Source organism: Anabas testudineus, chromosome 17, assembly GCF_900324465.2.
Source record: "Anabas testudineus chromosome 17, fAnaTes1.2, whole genome shotgun sequence".
NCBI lineage: Eukaryota > Metazoa > Chordata > Actinopteri > Anabantiformes > Anabantidae > Anabas > Anabas testudineus.
This window is the reverse complement of record NC_046626.1, coordinates 2,423,941-2,436,247: the sequence shown is the minus strand read 5'-3', so window position 1 is coordinate 2,436,247 and position 12,307 is coordinate 2,423,941. Positions and strand designations below refer to the sequence as shown.

Here is a 12,307-nt window from a genome sequence, read left to right as displayed (position 1 = left end):
ACAAACTAGTAATTTGAGAGGGAATGAATGTGACATGATATAATTAATTTTATACTGTTACTTCAAAAATATTTAGTTAAGGCTTTAAAGGATAAGATAAACTATAACCCATTCTGTGCATCCGTCACACATTTTTCATGTTGAACAAACAAGTCATCCACTGTTACACTGGCCCACTGATGTGATTTATACAGATAAATCAGACACATCAGGCTCTGCATTCAGAGATCTCACGTCACAGTGCCTAGACACAAATCATTGTTGGTTTTAGTCTCTGTGTGAGATATCAATAATAAAAGAGAGAGACCCATGGGTAATCCTTACAAGCAGCTGATCCAGTGATGCAACACAATTTAATGAATGATGCTGACTTCTCCAAAAATTTGTCTTGAAATGTGATCTGATCTTCACTAATCCTTCAGAATCCTTCACCCTTCTGAAGTCAAGAAGAATTCACATGGCTCGGTCCACTCTGATATTACTATAACAAAATCATAATGACTGTATATATTATTATTATTGTCTGACATAGCTATTATATGTGTAGGAGAAATACAATGTAAATGTAACAACTGCACATCCCAGTTACCCAAATACAAGGTTTCCTGTCAAACTGAGATATCAATTCAATTCAATTCAATTCAATTCAATTTTATTTGTAGAGCGCTTTTTACAATTGACATTGTCACAAAGCAGCTTTACACAACCAAAGAGCAGTGCATGAACAGTGTATGTGTATGAGTCATAATAATCTGATTGTCCCTGATGAGCAAGCCGAGGGCGACAGTGGCAAGGAAAAACTCCCTGAGAAGGCAACAGGAAGAAACCTTGAGAGGAACCAGACTCAACAGGGAACCCATCCTCATATGGGTGATTACATGCTGTGTAGGCAGCAGTCCAGTATAACAGTTAGAGTCTTTTAAGTTAATATGGAGTCCAGTTAGTTATTGCAGGCAGACTTATTCCATTCCTTGACTATCGAGCGTTGAGTCGAGACCTCCAAGAAACAGCTTCCGACGTCCGCCGAGGCCGGGACCGACATCATAGTAGCTTGTGACCAATCCAGTCTCCAAACGCATCCCAAAGGGCAGACGGTGGATCCAGGCGACGAGATCTCCAGCCAGAAGTTGGGCATCAGGACGAGTCAGACAGGTCCAGAGGGCAAAGGGTGGAATGACGTGTAGCTCGACAGAGAGACAGGAAGAGGGAAAAGAGAGAGGGAGAGGGAAAGAGAGAGAAGAGGAGAGATTGCAGTTAGTTGTATTCACAGTCAGAAAAAGTTTGAGGTGAATGTATATTTAGTGTAGTGCAGCAGGGACTCCGGCAGGACTAATTATGACAGCCTAACTAAAAGGGTGGGTTCAGAAGGAAACACAGACATGAGGGCGCACTGGGATGTAGAGCAACCAAACACTTCACCATCAACAAACAAAGTGATCAGTGAGAGTTGGGAAGACAGCATCTAAACATACCAGTTCACCATAAACATACCAGTTCACCATAAAATATCACTGCGGACTGTTGGTACACAGCTGTCTCTGAGGAGTCTTCAGCCTCACGAGTTCAAATCTGTAGCCCAATATATTACAGCTGCTTTAGATAAAGTTTACAATAATTAGCTGTTGCAGGCTCCACTAGTTAGTTATAGTGTTGCTGTGAATTGTTCTGATGTTATATTTCATAAAAAATGAATTTCTGCTACAACTCACCGGGCGTGTTCTAAAAAGACTTTAATACCCTTAACGAAAATATCAAAGATGCCACCTGAACCTTGAGGAGGGAGATCCAGACTGAGTGGCTGTGAGGCAGTCAGACGTGTGAATTAATCAGATTTCTTTCAGGTAATCATTTAAACGAAAGCTCTCTAATTCTAATTCAGCAGTCTCACAATATTTCCTCCCTCTGTGAAGCTTCTTATGTTCTGTTATTAAGAGGATTCAGATGTGTTGCTGTAGGTTGACAGATGTTGTTTTATTTCTATTACTGAGGGCCGGTTGAACAGACACACCTTTTTGTATGATGGAGTTCAGCAGTAGTACTGCAGTGTATATATGACAATTATAGCTATTTATTCAAGGTCTTTTCAGAGTTAGAACAAACGCTGTCATTAATTAAACACGTTTTTTTTTCTCCTTTTTTGTTTGTCATGTTGCACAAGAGGGTTCTGAAGAATGTTGAGCCTCCACCGACATTTTGCTCACAACTAATGTCCAGGTACTTCAAGTATTATTACTTTCATCTTTAGAAAATTGTCTTTGGTCTGCTGTTAGTAATATTTTTGATTTGTTTTATCTTTATTGTACTTGATGACTCCGTGGTTCACTCTGTATTACTATGATAATGTTCACTTACCACAAACAAAAACATCAGCTGGAGACTTCTCTTCAAAGACCACAAGGAAGAATGCTGAGACAAACCAACGAGGGTTGAGCTGCCATTCTGTTTTATATTCCTTTTTATTTCTAATACCTTTGTAATTTACATGTCTTCCTCACAAGAGGACCTGTGTGCAAAGCGTGAGCAAGCAGATGAGTATGAGGTCATCGCCACCCGAGTGGCCACAGTTAGAAAGGACCTCCTGTGGCGCTCTGTGGAGCACTTAATGTTAATAAGTATAATAACTTAATTGTTAAAAACATTTTTATTTTAGGTTTTATTTCAGGTCATATAAAGATATATCAAAGGTGTATTACCAACTCTTTAAGTCTCCAACCTTTTTACTATTATCGGTTTAGCGCATACTTGAGTTATTAGTACTATATTTCATGTCATAGCAATTAGTGAAATGTCTCAGTTTTTAAAACCTGGCTCTTAATGACCCCCTGACCTGCTAGTTTCCCTACTATCTCTGCTCTCCCCACAGCTGATTACCTGAATCAGGCATGTTCAGTCAACAAACAGCAGTAAGAACACACCTGATCCAGGTAATCATCTGTGGGCAGGGCAGAGCTAATAGGAAAACCAGAAGTGCAGGGGTAGTTACTTGACAATAGCTGTAAAATGTCTAATTTTCTGTGGTAGTTTTACCCCATTAATGGTATATTATGTAAAGAAATGTAAAGCAGCTTAGCATAACTGCTATTTTCCTCTTAGCTGTAAATGCCCATAGTTGGCAAACTTTGCTCCCATTGCCTCTTGTGAACCAGTGTGAAATTAGATATGGTAGACATGAATACAGCCAGGTAACGTTAAATTATGAAGTTGTCAAAATCAAAAACATACACTTGACGTTATATTCTGTAGACTTGCACAATTGAAAAATGTGAGCTTTTCTTCCAGTATCAAGCATCTGAAACTATAAACCAGACACACATTGTGCAACTGTGTGTTTATATCATTACTGTAGCAGCATGAGGTTGCTATGCTAAACGCTGTACTATTAGTTACTATAGTGTCACCAACCAGAATCAGAATCAGCCCGCTAGCATTAGTCACATACTGCTTAACTGTTATTTACCCAGACTTATTTTTTCCGCTTTGTATGTTAATTTGATGTGTTCAATAAAGACATTTACCTTTTGTCATTTGGCAGATGCTTTTATCCAAAGCAACTTATAAGTGAGGAACAAGGCAAGCAAACAAAATCTAAGTGAAGGAGAAAAACATCAAAGCAAAGTGCTGTCAAAAGAGTGTTTTTGTTTCATGAGAAACAGAGACATAAAAGATCATGACTGTTTTATCATACCTGAGAAAACTTGTTTCTCTGATAACCTGGTTACTTGAGTCGTTGCAGTTATGTTTTATCAGCTTGAAATATATAATACAATAACAAAAGCGTTGATATAATGTTGATATTTGTGACTATGGTGAAGATCCTCTTGTGCACATTTTGCTCTTATATTTCGTATTCTATTTTTGGTATCTATTGAAATGAATCTCTGCAACAATTTAAAAATAAAGTTCTGTAGGCTTGAGCAGTACTTGGCTGTACAGCATGACTAAATGGGTAAATATAGACCCAACTGTGGGCAAAGAGGAAGAAGTTGAAATTGGAAATTGTGTGTGGATTCAGTATAGTAACAGGAAACACATATACCATAGTGTCCTCTGGTGGCTGAAAAAACAAATATATATAAAAGTCACATTCATCCATCCATCATAACTGCTTGTCCTCTTAAGGGTCGTGGGAATGCTTCCCAGCTTTCAATGAGTGAGAGGCGGGGTAAACCCTGGATCTCTCTCTTCTGGTCATCCACTTTGGTTTGTTGTTTGGTTTGTCTTTGTGTTAGTTGGCTTATTTAGTTATGTAAAATAAACATAATTTTTGATATGGTAGGACTCCTCCCCCACGCAGACATGGGGAGAACCTGCAAGCTCCACACAGAAAGGCATTCTGCTGGCCCGTGGATTCATTGGAACCCAAGTCTACTGTAGAAGAATTGAAGAATTTCACTGTAAAATAACAGTAAAATAGTGGCAGCAGGGATGCCAGTATTATTATTAATATAGTTATTTTACAGTGCATGTACTGTTTAACAGTAGATTACTGTATATTAGATTACAGTATATGACAGTGGGAAAAACTGTGGTCATGTGCCAGCATGTTCCTGATAATTTACCAGGGGTAATAAAAATCTGCAACCTTTTCATTTATGTCCTGTAAAATGTTGAAAAAAATAAATACAAAATGAAACAGTTGTTTATTACAACTCAATCATCTATACTGCTTACTTTCATGACAAATATTACAGCATAACATCATACGCTGAAATAAAATCAGTCACCAACAAAAGTCAACAATAGCGCACCATCAGCAGTGCTTCAAATCTAGCTTGGAATCAAGTCAATATGTATTGTGAATTGCATGACAGTGAAGACAGAAAGACAGGGTGGGCACAGAGAAACAACTTTACTGCAGCGTTTTGTTGGTATCTTCAGTCAGCAATGGTGAGTGTCTGTAGAACAAAAACAAAAAAAAAAAAAGAAAGAGAGAAAATGAGAAAATGAGCAACACAATATCACTGGCCAAGAAACACCATTACTTCAAGAAGCTGAAGCAGCAGGAGCTATATTTGACATACGTCACTTCTTCATCTCCGGAGAGAGGCGCCTTTTGCTCTTCTACATGAACAGTGTCTTTTGAAAATCTTCCTGTTTCTTCCCTTTAGAATTCGCTTAATAACTGAATAATATCTTGTAAATGTTAGCCTTACCTGTGTTATAGAACCATTCACCAATTTTACTATGTCAACCCAACAGTATATTAATTGAATGGTTAACAGTTTAGTCCAAAATTTTGGACACTGCTAATTTAGGTAGGTAATCTGATTAATAAAGTTTATCTTATCTTAAATGTTACGTTACCTTGGCTTTGTTGAACTCCACATTGAATGAAGCTGTTGCTGTCCAGAGTCAAACTCACTTATTCATGTGTTGTTGCTCAAAAATGAGTGGCTTAGTATGAACAACTACTTTAATACCAAAGTCTTCCTATCAAAACACAACCAGTGACCTACAACCTTGACAAAGATTGAGATGGAGAGAGACAAGATTTGCACAAGATTGAGTGAGCATATTTTCACAGCTTGATAGAAAACTAACTGTTTTATGCTATTATAGTTATATGCTGTTAACTACAGATTTACCTATGCAGGTCGATTAATTAGTACTTTTTTTTATTTTTATGAAATACAGCAAGATACTGTTATATCCACTGTAGATTTACAGCAATTCGTTGCTGTAAGGCAACAGTGCTGACCACTACAGTCATAGATACCATAGATAGAAAATGGTATTGTGCTGTAGAGACTACAGTGAGTCCGCATGTCTTCTTACAAAGCCTGTTGTTCATCATGTCATCCTTTTATATCATTCTGCATTCTACATTCTGCATAATTGTTACTATTACAGTATGATTATTATTCTCATCATGCTAGTGTCCCACTGAACCTTCCAGGAGTAACATAGCTACTGCCACCTAGTGGTAAAACGTAACTAAGAACATTTTCATAAGAACTGTAGTGAAATTATTAAAAATAAAATCATTAAAACCAAAACACATGACCATCAAAGAAATAAATCTGACAAACTCCTATTCTGACATGGGTTTATCATTTCTCAATTTAAAAAAAGGGGGATTTATCAGTACAGAGCCAGGACTGGCTTGGGCTATATATGTGCAGGCATTAAACATTTGTGCATACTTTCTTGCTTGTTGTAGGAATTTGATCAGATATCTAAAAATTCAAATGTTCTGTTATTTTTTTTCTTCTAATTCTTAATGTGTAATGTGACGTCACATCAGCAAACATATTCAAATGGGTCGTGTGCTAAAAACAAATAATATTGATACCATGTTGGTACCTTACTGTATAGATCTACAGAAGAGTCACGATGAAAATGAAAGCTAAAAGAGATAGATAGGATAAAGTAAAACGTCTCTGAAAAGCTGAAACTAACAAACACAGTCTTCAAAAGATCTGAAACTGCAGAGAGAAGAAGAAAACTGATGATTAGTTTCTGTTTCAGTCAAAATATGAGTTAGGCGACTTTTGGAACACTTAATAAAACAGGGAAACATTGAAACTGTAAAGCCCAGTGTGTCTTTGAAGATGAAATGATTCTGCTGAAAACACCGTGGTGAATGGCAACGCCACACGGAGCCACTCCGTCCAGTAGGTGGCGCTAACTGTGTTTCCCAAAACCACCAGCAACCAGAAAAAGAAAGCGACCCGACAACAGAGCGTACAGCCGGAGGACGGACATCAGTTAGCTGTCTGCGGAATAATGCTGACACTCCAGAGTCTGAAGGTTTTCATCAGCCAGCGGCTAATTGAGGCCGTGGAGGAGGTCATGGGCCACGTAGAGAGAACATTGACGGAGTATGAGGAGGAGATGGAGCGCCGCTGTGGGAAGCTGCTGGATACGTGTCCCAGAGTTGAGGAGGAGCAGCGCGCCGCAGGTCAGTGCACAGCTCGACACACAGCTCGACACACAGCTCGACACACAGCTCCACACACAGCTCCACACACAGCTCGACACACAGCTCCACACACAGCTCGACACACAGCTCCACACACAGCTCCACACACAGCTCGACACACAGCTCCACACACAGCTCCACACACAGCTCCACACACAGCTCGACAAACAGCTCGACACACAGCTCGACACACAGCTCGACACACAGCTCGACACACAGCTCCACACACAGCTCCACACACAGCTCGACACACAGCTCCACACACAGCTCCACACAGCTCCACACACAGCTCCACACACAGCTCCACACACAGCTCGACACACAGCTCCACACACAGCTCGACACACAGCTCGACACACAGCTCGACACACAGCTCGACACACAGCTCGACACACAGCTCCACACACAGCTCCACACACAGCTCGACACACAGCTCGACACACAGCTCGACAAACAGCTCGACACACAGCTCCACACACAGCTCCACACACAGCTCGACACACAGCTCGACACACAGCTCCACACACAGCTCGACACACAGCTCCACACACAGCTCCACACACAGCTCGACACACAGCTCCGCACACAGCTCGACACACAGCTCGACAAACAGCTCCACACACAGCTCGACACACAGCTCCACACACAGCTCCACACACAGCTCGACACACAGCTCCACACACAGCTCGACACACAGCTCGACACACAGCTCCACACACAGCTCGACACACAGCTCGACACACAGCTCCACACACAGCTCGACACACAGCTCCACACACAGCTCCACACACAGCTCGACACACAGCTCCACACACAGCTCCACACAGCTCCACACACAGCTCCACACACAGCTCCACACACAGCTCCACACACAGCTCGACACACAGCTCCGCACACAGCTCGACACACAGCTCCGCACACAGCTCGACACACAGCTCGACAAACAGCTCCACACACAGCTCCACACACAGCTCCACACACAGCTCCACACACAGCTCGACACACAGCTCGACACACAGCTCGACACACAGCTCCACACACAGCTCGACACACAGCTCCACACACAGCTCGACACACAGCTCCACACACAGCTCGACACACAGCTCCACACACAGCTCGACACACAGCTCCACACACAGCTCCACACACAGCTCGACACACAGCTCGACAAACAGCTCCACACACAGCTCCACACACAGCTCCACACACAGCTCGACACACAGCTCCACACACAGCTCGACAAACAGCTCGACAAACAGCTCGACACACAGCTCCACACACAGCTCCACACACAGCTCCACACAGCTCCACACACAGCTGTAGCTGCTGTGTTCACCAGGTCCCACACACGAACTGGGGACGTTAGCGTGATCCATTCACTCACACTTCAGAGTAAACACCAGCAACGGCCAGTGGTACAAGAAGTAACGTTAACGCTAACGTTAACAGGTTAACAGGAAGCGAACGAGACTTCGCGACCTTTGCTCTTTCTCTGCACCTTGTGTTGGACATTTAAAAAAACGTGTCAGCTGAACCCCATTTTTAACTCTATGAAAACTTTACTTTATATTAAGGATATTGTTTGGCTTCCAGAGCACAGAATAAAGACCATTCCAGAACATTACAATCTTAATGCTTTAACTTTTCTTTGGATGAACAAGCTTGTGTATTTAAGGTTGTTGTTTCACTGCATGATCCACTTTGTGTTGAGTTTCATTCACAGATGGGTACTTTCACATTTCCCTGTACAGTTTGTTTGTGCAACTCAGAATTTACGGCTCCACCAATAATGGCAAGAACCAAATCATGATACTATCACTTTGATGTTTCATTAATGGGATCAGGTTCTTATGCAGGAATGCAAAGTTTGTTTGTCACAGAACATAACCCTTCTCATTCAAGTCAGAAAGTTCTACTTTGGTTTCATCTGTCCACAGAACATTCTTCCAGTAGAATTCTGACATATCCACATGTCTCATCATGTCACATCCACAATCTGTAGACAAGCAGCAGTGTTCTTGTTGAAGAGTAATGGCTTCCTCCTTGCAAATCTCTTGTGAATGCCATGGCCATCCAGTGTTGTTTTGATGGTTGTCCATGAACATTGCCACTGCAAGAGAGTCCTTTAGTTTCCTATACACACACACACACACACACACACACACACACATATATATATATGTATATATTATATATATATATATATATATATATATATATATATATATATATATATATATATATATATATATATATAATGTGTGTATGTTCTTTTTCTTGGTGGGATCTTTGTTGGGTGACCAGAAGTGACTGATCCACAAAGATCACATCAAGAACAACCAAGAGTTTGGACTGCACTGTGGAAATGCCTGGTGAGCATCAAAAACCCTTTTCAGACTTTCATAGTGAAAGCCCAGATTTCTCTTCTTTAAATCCAGCAGTATCTTCCAGACTCATCCCTGATTATCATTACATGAACTGAAAAATCTAACTCTAATTTCCTCGTCAAATTAACTGACAGTCCTAGAGATTCATAAATGTAATGTTTCGTCTCAGTTGTTTAATGCCATAATCGTGCAGGTATGGAGAAAATTCTAAAGGCTTCATTAACTTCCAAGCACCACTGTAAATGTGTTTTTTGCTCTTATGTTATTAACACAAATAAAGGTAAGACGCTCAGGTTATTGTTGACCGTGTATCTGAATTTCAATATTTTCTGCAGCTTGTCAACAACAGTTGGTGGTTAAAGAAGAGGTTCCAGAGGAGCAGGAGTGGATTCCCAGCCTGAACCAGGAGGATCCAGACCGCCCATGTATAAAATTGGAAAAACAAGACTTCTGGACCAGTAAAGAAGTCACAATTGACCTGCAAGGACTGCATGAAAAGAATGCCACAAGGTTTCAATATAGCAGTGTCCATGTGAAAAGTGAAGATGCTGAAGAGAAAAGTCATTCCTCACAGTTTCATCAAAGACACACTGACAAGAACAGAGAGGAGGAGCCACCAGCCAGCAGCTCAGCTGACCAGATGAAAACAGAAGCTGATGGAGAGGAGCATAGAGAACCAGAACCACACAGGATCTTGGTATCTAGTCTGTCTGGATCTGATGACAAGATGGATAACTCTTTTGAACATAACTCTAAAGACAGTGGTGATGATTGTAGGGAGATCAGAAAACCTCAGACAGGTTTAAAAACTATTAAGAACATAGTTTCTGAAAATGATACAGGACATAATGCCACCAATAAATCATTTACCTGCTCAAAATGTGGTAAAAGGTTTGGCCAGAAGCACCATCTGCTGACACACATGAGATGTCATACAGGAGAGAAACCATTTAGTTGTTCTTTTTGTGGAAGAAGATTTACTCAAAAGGGAAATCTAACACAACACATGACAATCCACACACGGGAGAAACCTTGTAGCTGCCCTGTCTGTGGTGAAAGATTTTCCCAAAAAGGCAATCTGACACAACACCTGACAGTCCACACACGGGAGAATCCCTGTAGCTGCCCCATTTGTGGAGAAAATCTTGCACAAAAAGGAAGTCTTGCACAACACCTGACCATGCACACACAGGAGAAACCATGCAGTTGTCCTGTCTGTGGTGAAAGATTTGCACAAAAAGGAAATCTAACACAACACATGACGGTCCACGCAAGGGAAAAGTTCTGCTGGTGAGAGACTTACTAAGGTATTCTAAGAACTGTGAATTGCATTTAAGGGAAAATGTTGAATAAACAGTCACATCAGTAACCTGACATTATTAACTTAAAGGCAGCAGCAGTAATTAAAACTGCTGTTGTTTTTAGAAATACGGTAGCTCAGCAGATGCAGTGGGTTGTCCACTAATCACAATTTCAATTCCTGGTTCCTGAATGTCTTCACAGTACCTAAGATTGCTCAAAGTGGTCAGGACCTAGCCTGGTAGCACATTTCTACTGATATGTGGCCTGCATATTTTGTCCTAATTAAACAAGCCAGTGACCTAATGTCACAGGCTAGTATGTCCCCTTTCTTTGTTAAAGTTTGTTTATGATAGTGGCTTCAGGAAGTTTCCAGACCCCTTCACGTTTTGCACACTTTTTTAAATAGATAAAATGTTTGTTTTTTCATCAGTCTAAACCCCAGACTCATAATGACAAAGTAAAAAACATGTTTTTAAGAAATCTCTGCAAATTTATTAAAATAAAAAATCTGTAACACAATAATTTACCACCTTTGCAGTGACTATTGTAAAACCTCACTTATTTCTAGTCAACGGAGAGTCGGAGAAGGATAAAGAAGAATAAAATCAGGTGGAGAGCACATAGGCAGGGACCGAAACCTAGGAGAGTTTTGACATTGGCAGTGGAATTCTGTGAGGTAGCACGATTAACATCAGAGATATCTAACGGCACAAACAGGTAGACTATCTCCACTGTATTCACACACAGTGGAAGGAGGAAGAGGAAATGGTGAAGTCAACATATACAAAAGGCAATAGCCTTATGTAGAGTGCAAATACTGTACATGGGCACATTTAAATTTATTCCTGACTAATAAAGTCTGGTGTCTTCACAGTAACTACAATAGTTAACTGCCATTAACGATCGTATGATTTTCATTATAAAGAAAGTAGATTTTGGACACAGATTGGCCATAAATAACAACCCCAAGGAAACATACTTACTGTAAATGTCTTTCACTAGTATATTATAGTTATACATATATGTATAATAATTATTAGTCTACTGTTTGTTTATGACTGCTTAGTCAAGTTTAGGAAATAAGAAATGCTATGCTGTGACCATTGAAATCCCTGCACAACATCCTCCTGTTATCCACCGCTGAATTTGAGTCAAACTTTTAGGATCGAGCCCAAAGTGTTGTGATAACCACGGGGGCCTCTGTTGCCTTCACCTTCCACATGTTTTCTAGGTCTTCTCTCAGCCCTCGGTATTTCTCAATATGCTCATTTCCCTTCTCCCTGATATTGTCATCATTTGAGATGGCAACATCTCACAACAGCCTTTTTCTCCTGTTGTCCACTACTACTATGTCCAGTTGATCAGCCATTACTGTATTGTTAGTCTATATCTGGAATTCCCACAGGATGTTAGCTTGGTCATTCTCAAACACCTTTGGAGGTGTATCTGATTTTGACTCCCAGCCCATACTCCAGCCACTTGGTTATGGCGTCCCATACACACACACACACTCACACACGCTCGCAACAATTAAAGGAACACTTTTTAATCTACAACATCAAGCCAGTTGAACTTCTGAAATATTGATCTTTTCAGTCAGTCAAGTAACAGAGGAAGTTGGTTATTAGTTTAAGCTGCTTGGGTGCTAGTGGGCCCTCTACTCACTGACAAATTGCCATTTGCCATACAACACCAG

At 40.7% G+C, this 12,307-nt stretch overlaps 1 protein-coding gene across 1 annotated transcript; it reads left to right on the top strand.

The window, feature by feature from the left end:
- The first annotated feature begins 6,671 nt into the window (after positions 1-6,671).
- LOC113171829 (zinc finger protein 771-like) lies at positions 6,672-11,645 on the top strand. The gene is made up of 2 exons (XM_026374564.1): positions 6,672-6,901; positions 9,645-11,645. The coding sequence occupies exons 1-2, from the start codon at positions 6,727-6,729 to the stop codon at positions 10,601-10,603; spliced, it is 1,134 nt and encodes a 377-aa protein (XP_026230349.1). The 5' UTR covers positions 6,672-6,726; the 3' UTR covers positions 10,604-11,645.
- Positions 11,646-12,307: the final 662 nt, after the last annotated feature.